At 41.1% G+C, this 15,434-nt stretch overlaps 1 protein-coding gene across 1 annotated transcript in view; it reads left to right on the top strand.

The window, feature by feature from the left end:
- Window positions 1-2: 2 nt before the first annotated feature.
- The window catches only part of PEX1 (peroxisomal biogenesis factor 1), a 52,477-nt gene continuing 37,045 nt past the window's right edge, over window positions 3-15,434 (top strand). The window contains exons 1-8 of the mRNA XM_047694669.1: window positions 3-205; window positions 4,678-4,821; window positions 8,814-8,897; window positions 9,305-9,419; window positions 9,515-10,239; window positions 11,611-11,730; window positions 14,558-14,681; window positions 14,892-14,992. Of these exons, the coding sequence (XP_047550625.1) occupies window positions 77-205; window positions 4,678-4,821; window positions 8,814-8,897; window positions 9,305-9,419; window positions 9,515-10,239; window positions 11,611-11,730; window positions 14,558-14,681; window positions 14,892-14,992 (1,542 nt within the window). The 5' untranslated portion in view covers window positions 3-76. The remainder of the gene's footprint in view (window positions 206-4,677; window positions 4,822-8,813; window positions 8,898-9,304; window positions 9,420-9,514; window positions 10,240-11,610; window positions 11,731-14,557; window positions 14,682-14,891; window positions 14,993-15,434) is intronic.

Raw genomic sequence — 15,434 nt, 5'->3', positions numbered from 1 at the left:
CCGACGCCCTCTGTCTGCTCAGTGGCCAGCGTCCGCTTAAGTGGACGGCTGGGGGGGTGGTCCTCGCTTGTCTACCATGTGGGGCACCGATCGCCTGGCGGGTGCAGAGGGTGGTGGGGTAGCGGTGACTGTGGTCTTCACCAACGCCCGCGACTGCTTCCTCCACTTGCCCCGGCGCCTCGTGGCCCAGCTGCACCTGCTACAGGTAATGCGCCAGCCCTGGACGGCGGCTCGCAACCCAGACTGGCGACACCCGGTTGGCAGCCTGGGGTCGGACCGGGCCAAGACCTTTTAGGGACGCGGCGGCCCTCAAGCCTGTCCGGTCTGGGTCGCCACCGAGCCGTTCAGAGGCCAGACTGAGGGCCCTTCGAGGGTAAGGCCGGGTAGGGCAGGCTCTGCAGCCCACACCACGTCTAGTGCAGCCCTGGGCCTTTAACTTGCCTTGTTTCAGGTGTTTTCACTTGGTGAGACTGGGCTTTTAAACATCCCGATATTTACGTCTGCATTCAGAAATATTTCTCCAGTTTGGAAAAGCTCCTGGAAGTCTCTAATTTTTATTTTTATTAAAAAAAAAAATGTTTTTCTTGCTAGTGATTTTCAGATGCCTGCATGGCTGCGGTCCCGGCCTCTAGAGGGAGGGCCAGATTTGGTTTGCAGAGTCCCTGTAGGTTAACAGGGTATGTTAACAGGAACTGAGCACCGTGTCCCACGAGCGGGGTAGTTTAATAAAATAAGGTTCTTCCCTGTGTCGCCGATGCTTGGAACAGTTCTGAGGTGTACCAGAAATGTGCGGTAGAATTATGCATATTTGGAAGTACATAGGTAGGATTATTTGAACCTCTCTGGTCAGTTACCCTTTTAATTATTAATTAAAGGAGGTACAACATCCTCATTTTCTTACTAGAAATAGAGGCACATAGTCTTATGAGTTTGATATGCGCATGCTGGCAAAGGGATAGAATACTTGAAATCCTGGATGCATAGTACCCACTGCTAGCTAATCATGCAGGGAATATTTAAGAATTTACAGTAATTTTAGTATCCTACCTTTCCATTTTACTTTTCCGGAACTGTTTTTCTAGATATTTTTTAACCCTAGAATTATTGGCTTAGAAGGCATAGGTAATTATTAAAGCAGAAAGTCATAAATTGGGAGTTAATGTGTTGAATTATTTTATTTGGGCTGAAGCATAGAGGACATAATACCTACAATGCTGTAATGGGAAGAGGGTCAGAAGAATAGTTTCCTGGCCTGTGTCAGATTTACCTTTAAGTTTTTCAAAATACCAGTGTTCTGGTCCTTCCTCAGACTTCTTGAATGAGAATCCTGGGGAGTGATTTAGACATCTGTAATTAAAAAAAAAAAAATCTATCTTTGGGCTACTTGGATGCACAAGAATTGAGCCCTCCTATTATAGAATCATAGAACGTTGATGGCAAAAGGGACCTGGGGCATCTAAGTCATTTCTGTACTTTCGCAAGTTAGGAAACTAGCACTCCTAGGCGGGTACCATTTCCAGGTAATTTGTCCTCTTGTCTCTCACTTACCATGCAGCATCCAGACCGGCCTTCTCACTGTTTTTCTTTCATAACCTAGCAACTTCCTACTTCTGTACTCTTACTCTTGCTATTCTTTCTCCCCAAAACCTTTTTCTTCATTTCATGCCTTCAAAAGCTGAGCTTAATCTTACCTCCTCCGCCGAGCTTTCAAATTCTCGGTTGCTCACGTTTGTCTCCTTTTCAAAACTTCACTGTTGTGTTTATGTGACACATCTCGCTTGTACTTTGTGTCTCAGGTGTCATCATTGGCTTATCCAAGCCCCTATTTCAGGACTGGATACCCAATAGATGGTCTAACTTGGGATTTTTTTTTTTTAAAGATTTTATTTATTTATTTGACAGAGATCACAAGCAGGCAGAGAGGCAGGCAGAGAGAGAGGGGGAAGCAGGCTCCCCACTGAGCAAAGAGCCTGATGCAGGGCTCGATCCCAGGACCCTGAGACCATGACCTGAGCTGAAGGCAGAGGCTTAACCCACTGAGCAACCCAGGCACCCCTAACTCGGGATTTTTTAACCTTGGCGCTCTAGGCTGGATAATTTTTTGTTGTGGGTGACTGTGGCTGGTATTATAAAATAGTCAACATTATCTTTGACCTTTAGCCACTAGATGCCAGTAGCACACCTCCTTTTCAGTAGTGATAGTCCCAAAAAAAAGTCTCCACGTGTCTCCACACATTGCCAGATGTCTCCTGGGGAACAGAAATCACCCCCAGTTGAGAACCATTGCTTAACTCAGTTATTTTGTCTGTATACTGGGCTCCGTGCTTGCTGTGATTGCTGAAATGGGGGAAAGGATTCCCGTCCACACTGAATGCAGACAGACAAACCTAAATCGCCATCCAGAAATGGACAGATAAGGACTTGTCATTTCTTTTGTGTTAGCAAGGGAGAACCCAGGCCTCGGATCTGGCCGGTCCTAAGGCCTCACAACCCATGATTTTACCTGAAAGTTCTCCAGGTGATACTGGTACCACAGGTATAGGCCAGAGCACGTAGTCAGTCATTTGTTGATTGACCGGAGAAGCGGGCTCCTTTCTTTCCAGTCTGCTGGGTTCTTCTTTTTACCTGAGGTTCTGTGATTCAGGTAGAAAAGGTTTTACATGAAAATGGACTCCGAGTAGTCTGCAAGGTTTACCAAATCCAACTGAATATATATTATGACTATGGTGCTGGTTACTACATTTTGACCGAATGAGTAATTGAAGTACTTTTTCTGTTTGATGAAGTTGATTTTCCCCTTTCCCAGTGAGTTGGTAGAATTTGCCTCTTTGATATTTCAGGGCGTATTTTGTATTTCCTTATTGAACATCTCTGGTTTTGAAAGCTTCTTTTTGTGAAATAGGAGTTGATCTGGATTATATGCCACAGACTCTTATGAAAGAGTGTGGAAAGCACCTGGCGGGGGTTGGTCATTTTCACCCTTGTAACCTCAGCTGACACAATTACAGCTGACAGTAATTTGGAATTTGACTCCAAATCCAGGGCTCTGTATACTTTATCACACGGTGCTTGGTGGAAAGGTCTTGTCATGGTGAGCAGTTGTCCTATTCTGTGAATTGTGGGAAAAATTACACAACTAAGTGGTACATAATGACTTTCTTCTATACAAAATTTTAATAACATTTTAATAACATAGCTAATTTAAAGTACATTATATTGCTTCAGAAGTGGCTCCAACAGGGGCGCCTGGGTGGCTCAGTGGTTAAGGCCTCTGCCTTCGGCTCGGGTCATGATCTCAGGGTCCTGGGATCGAGCCCCGCATCGGGCTCTCTGCTCAGCAGGGAGCCTGCCTCCTTCTCCTGTCTCTCTCTGCCTGCCTCTCTGCCTACTTGGGATCTGTCTGTCAAATAAAAAAAAAAAAAAAAAAGAAGTGGCTCCAACATCCTTTAAAAGTTTCCTATTTAAAGAAACAATAACAAGTTTTGAGGTAGTAAAATTTGATGTAAATGAATGAATTTAATAATTGAATTTATTGTGATATAAATAAAGGACTTTAATAATACTAAAACTTCCTGAGATGGTAAGTTTTGATTAATGAAGTCTTTACTTTTTATTGAAAAAATGATATATGTTTACAAGTGCTGATGATACAATGTTAAGTGGGGAAAAGGATACTAAATCCTGACTATAATATACAACTATTTTAAAAATTTTGCAAAGAAAACAGGATTAGCTAGAAATAGACAAAATTGTTCATGTGGTTGTCTTGTGGAGAGAATATCAGTAATTCCTTTTTTCCTTCCACGTTTATATATTTTTTAAGGTTTCAATAATCAGTTTGTAGTTCTTTAATCATAGAAAACATTGTTTTTTAGTGCTTAGCCACAAACTTAATGTATTTTATATAATTGTTCTTAATGGGAACACATTTCATATTTTGACTTTTGTTCTTAGAATTCCATAGTGGTAAAACTTTCAAAATTATTTAAGAAGCTGTGTAGTATAAAATTTCTGGAAGTGTACATAAGAAACTATAAACCATAATTACCTCTGGGAACAGGAACCTAGCTTTTTGTTTGTTTTTGTAACATTTGTGCTTTTACCAGGCACATTTATTGTGTTCTAATAAACAAATAGTTACAGTTTTAATGATCATGATATATTTCTACTTATTGACTCATGCTCTACTAAAATAGTAAATTTGTAGCTTATTGAATAATTTCCCCGTTGATAGATATTTAAGATAGTCATAAGTTTCACTGTTACAAAAAATACTGCAGAGATATGTTCTGGTGTGGTTTTCTTCTTCTTTTTTGAATCATTAATCCAGAATAAGTACTCAAATACATATATGGCTCAAAGTTTAGGTAAATTCATTGGCTACCTAGTGCCATTTTGAATTTTGGAATGGTTGAATGAATTTATAATGCCATCATAAGAAAACAAGGGTATTGGTCTCACCCATAGCATCACCAGCTTTGGTTATCAGAAACGATTATAGCTTTTTAAATGCTCTAATGTGCACAACAGAGAGCTATCACCTATCTGTAGAACTCTTTTTGTATGTGCGGGTTGCAATCATAGTTTATTTTTTATGTGAATCCAGAAAAGCATATAAAGACTCTCACCCTCCTTTCTTATTTCTTCTCCCCACCCTCTTTCTTCTTGAACAAATAGAATCAAGCTATAGAAGTAGCCTGGGGTCACCAGCCTGCATTCTTGAGTTGGGTGGAAGGTAGGCATTTTAGTGATCAAGGCGAAAATGTGGCTGAAATTAACAGACAAGTTGGTCAGAAACTTGGACTCTCAAATGGGGACCAGGTAAGTACAAAATGTGATGACTATGACTTTCTCCTAATGTCGTACAATATGGCAATGGGAAGAAAAAGTTCAGATTAGTTTTTTTATTCAGATTGATTTTTTTTTAAGGAGGCGAAATGACACCTAACTTGTGTGCTGCTATAACCAGTCCAGCATACTCAAGTTAACTATATACTGTTGTTAAGTCATTATCTTGTAGTCTGCTCCCTACTTGACTTTGTGTTGTATATTACTCACTTTCCAAGTTCTCTAATTTTGTTTGTGTGTAATTATTTTTGCTTTATGAATTGAGTTTTACTTATTGTTATTTTAAAAAAATATTTTATTTATTTATTTGACAGAGCGAGAGAGATCATAAGTAGGCAGAGAGGCAGGCAAAGAGAAAGGGGGAAGCAGGCTTCCTGCTAAGCAGAGAGCCCGATGCGGGGCTCGATCCCAGGACCCTCAGATCATGACCTGAGCTGAAGCAGAGGCTTAACCCACTGCGCCACCCAGGCGCCCCTACTTATTGTTATTGAACTTAATTTGTTTGTGGCAAATCTTCTAACTTCCAAGGTCATACTTGCTTTTAAAAAACTATCCAACAAAAGAGTTGTTATTTTTCTAATTTTGTCTTGACTATGGATTTAATGTGCTTAGGTTATAAACCCCAAAGCTGGGGCGCCTGGGTGGCTCAGTGGGTTAAAGCCTCTGCCTCCGGCTCAGGGCATGATCCCAGGATCCTGGAATCGAGCCCCGCATCGGGCTCTCTGCTCAGCGGGGAGCCTGCTTCCTCCTCTCTCTCTGCCTCTTTCTCTGCCTGCCTCTCTGCCTACTTGCGATCTCTGTCAAATAAATAAATAAAATCTTAAAAAAAAAATAAATAAACCCCAAAGCTAAAGGACTTCTATGTTTTCATTTAATTGTATTCACCAATTTATTCCTTTCTAAATATTTAAACTGCAGAAGTAATACACACTCATTACAAGTATTTTACAATTGAAAGTAAAAAAATGTTTTTCTGGGGCGCCTGGGTGGCTCAGTGGGTTAAAACCTCTGCCTTCAGCTCCGGTCATGATCGCAGGGTCCTGGGATTGAGCCCCGCATCAGGCTCTCTGCTCAGCATGGGAGCCTGCTTCCCCCTCTCTCTCTGCCTGCCTCTCTGCTACTTGTGATCTCTCTCTGTCAAATAAATAAATAAAAATCTTAAAAAAAAAAATGTTTTTCTCTTTCTTTAACCCCAGCCTCAGAATGAGTGTGTACTGTATGTTGGGATCTCAGTATAGCTTTAGGATTTAAAGAATGGGATCATACACATTTTCTGCAGTTTTTACCCCCACAAAATATATCAGAGATACCTCTCCATGTATTACACAATATACATTGAACATCTTTGTATGCATATGTGGAGTAAAATACTACAAGTTGAATTGCAGTCTTGGGGGTTGTACATTTAAAATTTTGACAAATGGGGCTAAACTGCATTCTATTACCAGTTCCCACAACAGGATCCCACAGCATCACATATTTTTAACTTGTTTTGAACACAGACTAATTTTGTTCATGAATATTTTTGATAATGAGAATAATCCACTAATGAGAAATCCATAGGCCTCGTATTAGTCCTTTGCTTACCCTAAATCTTTGGTGGAATCTTAAAACTTCAGCACCACAGCGACCCCAGATATCACTAACTTTGGTGCTTTGCTCTACAAACCTAAGGAGATAGAACATTTTGCCCAGGATTGTATAGCAAGTTAAAGTTCTACTCTCTTCGAGTATGTAGTCCTTCCCTGCGGGAAACACCAGCTTCCTGTTCCCAACCTTGATGTCTTCATCAGCCTCTAAACAGTCTTGTGTGTATGTGTGTTTTTTTCCCAAAGATTTTATTTATTTAGTTTGTCAGAGAAAGAGGGAGAGCACAAGCAGGGGGAACGGCAGGCAGAGTAGGCAGAGGGAGAAGCAGGCTCCCCACTGAGCAAGAAGCCCCATGCGGAAGTCGATCCCAGGACCCTGGGATCATGACCTGAGCCGAAGGCAGCGGCTTAACTGACTGAACCACCCAGGCGCCCCTGTCTTGTGTGTTTTTAATGCCTCTTTACTTCAAAGTGAACTTTTACCTGATTTCCTGCAGATTCTCTGTGTATTGTGCCTAAGGCACTGTCTCCCAAAGAATATGAACAAAGTGGACTGGCTCACCCAGGATTCCAGCTTCTTGGTGGGCGGGAGCTGCTTTGTGCTTTCCCACAATCACTCTTTTCATATAGAGCCTGTGGGAGATGCTGTAGGAAGATTCACTGACAGTGGCTTTTGGGGAAATTCAGCTCCAATCCACAAGCAGAGAAGGAAGGGCTGGTTCATTGGCACGTGTAATACTTGGTGGCTTTGGGTTTTACTCCTCCATCCTCAGAAATGCGTATAGAAAGTGGGAAGAAAGTAAGGTGGGAGAGTCCGACTTCTTGAGACACGCTAGCATTTCATATATATCCATAGACTGGAATGAGGGCACATTTGTTTTACTTTACTTCTAGCTGTGAATGTTTATACTTGTAAGTAATTGGCTCTGATCTCCGTCTCTACATTTTTTTCTTACTTTTCTTGAAGCACCATGGCTTGAGGTTAGTTATAAAACTAAGTCATAAAACTTTTAGAAATAATAAAGTATGTATATATTAGATCCAGCCATGACCTGATGTCATTGTTGTATCTTCTTACATTTTTGAATTATTTTTTTTGTTAATGGTTGTCTTTATTTATTTGTTATTTATTATTTTTAAATATTTTATTTATTTTTTTAAAGATTTATTTATTTGACAGACAGATCACAAGTAGGCAGAAATGCAGTCAGAGAGAGAGGAGGAAGCAGGCTCCCTGCTGAGCAGAGAGCCTGATGTGGGGCTCGATCCCAGGACCCTGGGATCATGACCTGAGCCGAAGGCAGAGGCTTTAACCCACTGAGCCACCCAGGTGCCCCAAGATTTTATTTATTTATTTGACAGAGAGAGATCACAAGTAGGCAGGCAGGCAGAGAGAGAGGGGGAAGCAGGTTCCCCACTGAGCAGAGAGCCCGATGCAGGACTCGATCCCAGGACCCTGAGATCATGACCTGAGTTGAAGGTAGAGGCTTAACCCACTGAGCCACCCAGGCGCCCCAGTTATTATTATTTTTTAAAGTAGGCTCCACATCCAGTGGAGAGCCCAACATGGGGCCTGAACTCACAGCCCTGAGATTGAGACTGGAGTTGAGATCAAGAGTCAGATGTTTAACTGACTGAGCCACCCAGGCACCCCATTTATCTTTATTTTTTTTTTAAAGATTTTATTTATTTATTTGACAGAAATCACAAGTAGGCAGAGAGGCAGGCAGAGAGAGAGGAGGAAGCAGGCTCCCTGCTGAGCAGAAAGCCCGATGTGGGGCTCGAACCCAGGACCTGGGATCATGACCTGAGCCGAAGGCAGCGGCTTAACCCACTGAGCCACCCAGGCGCCCCTCCCATTTATCTTTAAATCTTTTAATTATTCTTTAAATTTTTAAAAAAGATTTTATTTATTTATTTGACAGAGAGAGTGAGAGCACAAGCTAGGGAGCAGCAGGCAGAGGGAGAGGCAGGCTCCCCGCTGAGCAGGGAGCCAGATTCGGGGCTTGATCCCAGGATGCTGGGATCATGACCTGAGCTAACGGCAGATGTTCAATGGACTGAGCCACCCAGACACCCCTTATCTTTAATTTTTAAATTTAATTTTTAAAACATATGTTGTGCTAGGATATATTTTCTTTTTCCTATAATTAGTTGTGAGACAGTTTTTTCCCTAAATGTTGAGTATATCAAGGTGTAGCGAAGAATAAGTGCTTAATAATTATTTGTCCCTTGGAGATCTACACAATACATAGAGGCACACACGCTCACTCATTCACTCATTCACACCTAATTACTTACCTAAAGAGAACTTCTCATTTCCTAGGGATACAAAAAGTCTTTTAAAAGTAGTTTTACATTTTCCATTTTTTCCAGGTGTTTCTCAAGCTGTGCTCCCGTGTGGTATCTTGTCAACAAGTTGAGGTGGAACCCCTCTCAGCAGATGACTGGGAGATACTGGTAAAGAAAATACAACGGGAACTAGCCCAGTTTAACATTAAACTACTTCAGCATAGTTGTTGGTTTGCATGGAAGTCTAGTTGACACACAGTGTTACATTAGATTCAGGTGTACAACATAGTGATTCACTGTACGTCACGCCATGCTCACAAGTGTAGCCGCCACCTGTCACCAGACAATGCCATTACGATACCATGGACTACATTTCCCATGCTGTGCCTCTTATCCCTGTGGTTTAATCATTTCATAAGTGGAAGGCAAAACATCAGTGTCTTTAAAGTTCTCTTTTCTGAGCTACATTATATAGTCTGAGTTGGTTTGAGTTAGAAGAGTGAATTATGATTTCCTTATTAGACCTGGAATGACAAAAGGTGAAGTGAATAGATCTTTCTGTTTGTTGGTTGTAGGAGCTGCATGCTGCTTCCCTTGAACAGCATCTTCTGGATCAGATTCGAATAGTTTTTCCAAAAGCTGTTTTTCCTGTCTGGGTTGATCAACAAACTTATGTATTTATCCGAATTGGTAGGTGCTATTATATTTTCCATTGTGTTCGACACCATAGCATCGAGTCCATAGCAGAGGTGAACATGTACTAAGAAGCTTTCTTTTCCACACAGTTGCACTCATGCCAGCTGCTGCTTATGGAAGGCTGGAAACTGACACTACACTCCTTATTCAGCCAAAGACCCGCCAAGCCAAGGAGAATACATTTTCAAAAGCAGATAATGCACAGGGGAAATTTCATAATTATGGAGGAGACCAAAAAGGATCGACAGGCCCTGGGTCTAGTAAGACGGATTCCGAGGTGACAGCTGACTCCCCATCCATGCCAACCTTATGGACTATGATAGGAAGCATTTTTTCTTTTGGGTCTGAGAAGAAGCCAGAGCTATCCTGGGGTTTAACTGAAATGAATGCATTCAAAATTATGCAATCCAAAGTCGTTCCTCTAGACAACATTTTCAGAGTGTGTAAATTGCAGCCTCCCAGTGTGTGTAACATGACAGCAACTTTGGAGTTTCACAGACACTGTGCCATTCATGTATTTCCATGGGACCAGGAGTATTTTGATGTGGAGCCCAGCTTTACTGTGACCTACGGAAAGCTAATTAAGCTATTTTCTCCAAAGCAACAGCAAAGTAAAACCAAACAGAATGTCCTGTCACCTGAAAAAGAGAAGCAGACCTTAGAACCACTAGATCAAAAAACGATCAGCTTGGGCCACAGTCAGGAAGCGGCTAAGGCCTGTGTGCTGCAAGTAGTCTGGAATGGACTTGAGGAATTGAAGAATGCCACCAAATACACCAAAACTGTAGAAGCTCTTCATCTTGGGAAAGTCTGGGTTAGTATAAAATGTACTATTAGGGAGAAAGCAATTTCCTGTTGCTTGAAATTCTCCAAATTACAAATTAGAAAAATGTTTTATATACAATGTGGAAATCAGTATAGTAAGAAAGAGTGTCTAAAGTCCCTGCAGGGACCCATTTCTGAGTGCAAGGTAAAGTCCTTGTTCGGGTGAAGGTTGCGTATTTCCTGGTTAAGGAAACTTGGACAGCTATAAGATGCAGGCCCAGAGAGGTCAAAATTGCTTGCCTGAGGTCACACAGTAAGTACAACCAGGAGTCACACCCAGGTGGGCTGACTTTCGAGTTCACACTTAGCATGGGGTGCCTTATGAAGCCTCACATCTTTAATACCTGTGGAAGGTTTGTTCCCCAGTTCCCTAAAGCCAAGGAAGGACTTGCTGTTTGTTGGGGCAGTACCCAGTTAGGGAGAGACCCATAGCGTGAGGGGGCACTGGTTTGGAGTGTAGCCAGAAGCTGCTTACCCTGCTGGAATCCGCTCTTTGACTGTGGGACTGAAGGGGAGGAGGGCAACCAGTGTCCACCTTCTCATCCTGGCCTCAGATAGTAATGCTTAGTTTATATGGAACGAGTCACCAGCCCCTTTTGTTTGTTTCTTAATCTGAGCCATTGTGAAGGCGGACCTCATGGTGATAAAGGGAGGAAATTATTTGGACAGGGAAGAAAAATAGGAGAGCAAGGCGGTCTCCGTTGTAGATTTCTTTTATTGCCAGTTTCACCTCTGACCTCTGTGCCGGCAACTTACAAAGTTTTCATTTCTTTAGCTTATATTGTTTTCTAAAATTCTTGGGCTGTAAAATTCTGGCCCATTATTTTCCGTTAGCTCTAAACTTCTAGTTTAGGAGATCAGCTGCATCTTCAACACTACGCTTCAACATCTAACACTGAACTTGTTAGCACTTCTCTTTTCTGTTAATGGTTCTGCCATTTGGTGGCAATACCGTTGTTTTCCTTGAATACATGGTGAGGACATGGTGAAGAAGTGCCAGGTAGGGGCCTAGGGACCTTGTAAGACGGCAGTGAGGAGTCCGCGCTTACCACTGCACTTGAGAGGTTGGCGGCCATGGGCACCGAGGAGTGGCGGTCCCCAAGCAGGCTTGACTTGAGAGAGCCAGGTTGATGCATCTCATTCTGAAGAGGGTGTGGAAAGAAAGAAACGAAGAGGGGAAATGGAAATGTTTGTGATACGATAGTGGCTGAATATCCATCTGGTTACTCTTATGAATCATGACAACTTCCATCAATTTACCTGAATTCATAGAAGTTAATAACAATGTGTATGCTGTGGACTATTTTTTAAAGCAAGTTTTGCACATATTTATATATATTTTTTTATTTTTAAATTTCAGATTCCAGATGACCTGAGAAAGAGACTAGATGTAGAAATGCATGCAGTAGTCAGAATAACTCCAGTGGAAATTACCCCTAAAATCCCAAGATCTCTAAAACTACAACCTAGAGAAAATATAGTGAGTTCAAATTTATGTTATATCACAGTTGTTTTACATGTCATGTAAAATTTCTAGTTTCTTCAGCCGTGTAATAAAGATGTTGTTTTCCTTTTTGCTAGAAGGACAAAGAAGTCTTTGTTTTATTATGTTGTGGTAAAATATGTTTAATGAAATGCTATTTTAACCATTTTTAAGTGTGTACAGTTCAGCATTAATTACATTCATTATATGCAATCATCACCACCCCCGTTTCCAAAACTTTCCCAGCCCCCAAACAGAAACTGTGCCCATTAAGCAATAATGCCCTATCCCCTCCTCTCCTAGCTCCTGGTAACCTATAATCTATATTCTGTGTATGAATTTGCTTATTCTATATATTTCATGTAAGTGGAATCCTATAATATTTGTCCCATGCATCTGGTTTATTTCACTTAACGTGCTTTTAAGGCTCGTCCAAGTAGTAGAACATATTCATTCCTATTTATGGCGAAATAATATTCCATTGTATGCATACACCACATTTTGTTTCTCCATTCATCTGTTGATAGACCCATGGGTTGCTTCCATCTTTTTGGCTATTGTGAATGACACTGCTATGGACATGAGTGTAGAAGTATCTGTTGAGTCCCTGCTTTGAGTTCCTTTGGGTATATACCTAGGAGTTGAGTTGCTATGTCTTTTTTTTTTTTTTTTCTTAAAGAGAAAAAGAGTTGGGTGGCAGAGGGTTGGGGTGGGGAGGAAATCTTAAGCAGGCTCCACGCCCAGCATGGAGCCCGATGTAGGGCTTGATCTCACAACCCTATGATCATGACTTCAACCAAAATCAAGAGATGGCCACTTAACCAGCTGAGCCACTCAGGCATCTGAGTTGCTGGATCTTTACATAATTCTGTTTAACTTTTTGAGAAACCGAGAAGTCTTTAATAAACAACACACATATTATGTATATTGTGCCAATGCAAATATGGATAATTTGGCTTTTTTTTTTTCATTAAGCTCTGTGCCCAAAGTGTGGCTCGAGCTCATGACCCCAAGATCAAGACTTGCATGTCTCACTGACTGAGCCACCAGGTACCCCGATAATTGGCTTTTAAAAGATATTTTTTGCTACATCCATGTAATTTTTAAAAATGTTCCCTGTGTTGTTTCAGTATTAATAGTGCAGCCGGAAAGTGCTAGACTATGCATTGACAGGCAATTGTCACCTGTGCCAGTTTAGTTTACCAGTTCCCAGAGAGCTATGGGTGTTTTTAGCTTCAATAAGGTTTTAAAGTTTTTTTTTTTTTTTTTAAAGATTATTTATTTATCAGAGAGAGAGGGAGAGAGAGCAAGCACAGGCAGACAGAATGGCAGGCAGAGGCAGAGGGAGAAGCAGGCTCCCCGCCGAGCAAGGAGCCCGATGTGGGACTCGATCCCAGGACGCTGGGATCATGACCTGAGCCGAAGGCAGCTGCTTAACCAACTGAGCCACCCAGGCGTCCCTTCAATAAGGTTTTAAAAACTTAATTCTAATTTAAGAACTTCAAAAACTTTAAAAATTAATATTTTTCTTAGAATTCCTTCATACCTTTTGAACAGTTTATTAACATTGTACTTATTGAGCATATCAGCACTGTAGCCTGCTTAACAGAAAAAAAAAGTGACTTCAGCATATAAAGAGCCTATTTTTCTTACATACAAAGAAGTTTGGAGGCGCTCAGAGCCAGTTAAACTATGCCATCAGGGATCTAGGCACCTTTGGTCTTTCTGCCATCCTTGGCCTGGAACTTTCCTCCTCTTAGATGCAAGGCGTTTGCTGTACTAATAGGCATCACATCTGCATTTTTGGCAGCAGAAGAAAAGGCTGAAAGCAAAAGCCTTCTCTTTGCAAAATTGCCTTACGTTTCAATTAGGAGGAGAAGCCCTTCCTAAAGATTGGTGATCGCACACCATTGGTCAGAATGCAGGCATGTACTCACAGGTCAGGCTGGGAATGGAGTTTTCTTTCCCCCCACTTTCAGAGGGAGGCAAGGGAGAATGGGGTTGGAATGGTTATCCAGTGAGCCAAATCGTGGTACAAGAATCACTGGTCATAGAGCTAAGGAGTGTTTAAAATTTCACCACTTCCGTAAATGTTTTTTTTTTGTTTTTGTCCTGCCTCCCACTTTTTTTAGAGAGGGGGAGGGGCGGGGGGTGGAGGGACAGAAGGAAAGAGAGAGAAAGAGAGAATCTTAAGTAGGCTCCATGCTCAGTGCAGAGCCCAATGTGGAGCTCCGTCTCACGACCCTGAGATCATGACCTGAGCCAAAATCAAGAGTCCGACGCTTAGCAAACTGAGCCACCCAGGGGCCCCTGTAAATGTTTCTTCAGGCTCCACTACCCTTAATGTCAAATTCCAAATCTGTGCCTATAAATATGAATACCCTTCCTGGTTTTGTTTGGTAAGGTCTGCTTTTTTTTTTTTACTTTTAAAAAATTATTTATTTTTAGTTGTTTCCATTTAATAGATTGTAAAACTGAAGTTCAGAGAGTTTTTCTTCATTTGCCCACAGTCACACAGATAACAAATGGTCATGCCAGGCTGGTTGCATCTCGAACTAGCACATGTAATCACTTGTGCCAAACTGTTGCCGAATGGGTAAATAACGTGATTGATGCAATTGACCAGTCTCCTCCCTAAGGGACACCAGCTTACGGCTCTCACCTGAGCTGAGCAAGGCTCAGAGAGGTTAAGAGGCTTGTTTTAGGTCCATCAGCTGTAACAAGGTTTGGATATTATTAGCAAGATAAGGTATTAAGCTAACGATGTTAGCGTTCATGTAGGCATTTGGATAATTCATTACTGTTCTTCCCTTTACTCTGGCAGCCTAAAGATGTAAGTGAAGAAGACGTAAAAACTGCGTTCTCTTCATGGCTAGAGCAGGGTACTACTACCACACTTCCTGTGATACTATCAGAGGAAGAATACATTAAGCTGAGATTTAAAGATGGTGGGTAAATTTTGTTCTTTGTTATTTTTCCTACTTAGGAAGTTTTCGTTGTTTTTCCAACCTGTCATACGGGGGAACAGGAAACATAATGATGAGTAAATGGTTTTATATATCAGAGAATGCCTTTATTGAAATTTAGGTAAATTTAAATCTTTGTTTCATCTCCACTTCAGTGCTAACTCTACACATATTACTTTTTTTTTTTGATAGGGTTGAAGGAGTTTTCTCTAAATATAGTTAATTCTTGGGAAAAAGAAAAAGAAAACATTTTTTTGTTGAGCACCAATCTGCTGCAGAAGACCACAATACAAGTAATCATATTATTGAATATTTAATGAATATTTGTTGCATGGGATCGATAACAAAGTATGAGTTTACCTGTAAGACTTTGTATCCTGAAGTGTGTTAGAAATGTGAATGATAAGAGTAAGGAATAACTTGATTTAAAATATTTTATTATATACTCTCTTTAACTTATCTAAACAAATTGATTAATCCTATACTTAAAGTCGAGGCACAGTTAAGTTTCAAGAATAGAATTGATTGTGTTAACTGGCAAATGGATCATGATTTCAAATTATTCTAGTATTGAAACAAAGGAAAACTAGCTCTAGGGGTTTGATTTTTTAAAAATTCATATTTTTACTTGTATGTCTGCTGTAACCGATGTTTACAGTAACCCGCATTATTTTGGCAGTTCTTAAATTCTCAACTTTTCACAAATATTATCAGATCACTTTCCTCCCAGAAGGA

Source organism: Lutra lutra, chromosome 11 (assembly GCF_902655055.1).
Source record: "Lutra lutra chromosome 11, mLutLut1.2, whole genome shotgun sequence".
Taxonomy (NCBI): domain Eukaryota; kingdom Metazoa; phylum Chordata; class Mammalia; order Carnivora; family Mustelidae; genus Lutra; species Lutra lutra.
The sequence above is the reverse complement of the archived record's forward strand: the minus strand, read 5'-3'. Positions and strand labels throughout refer to the sequence as shown.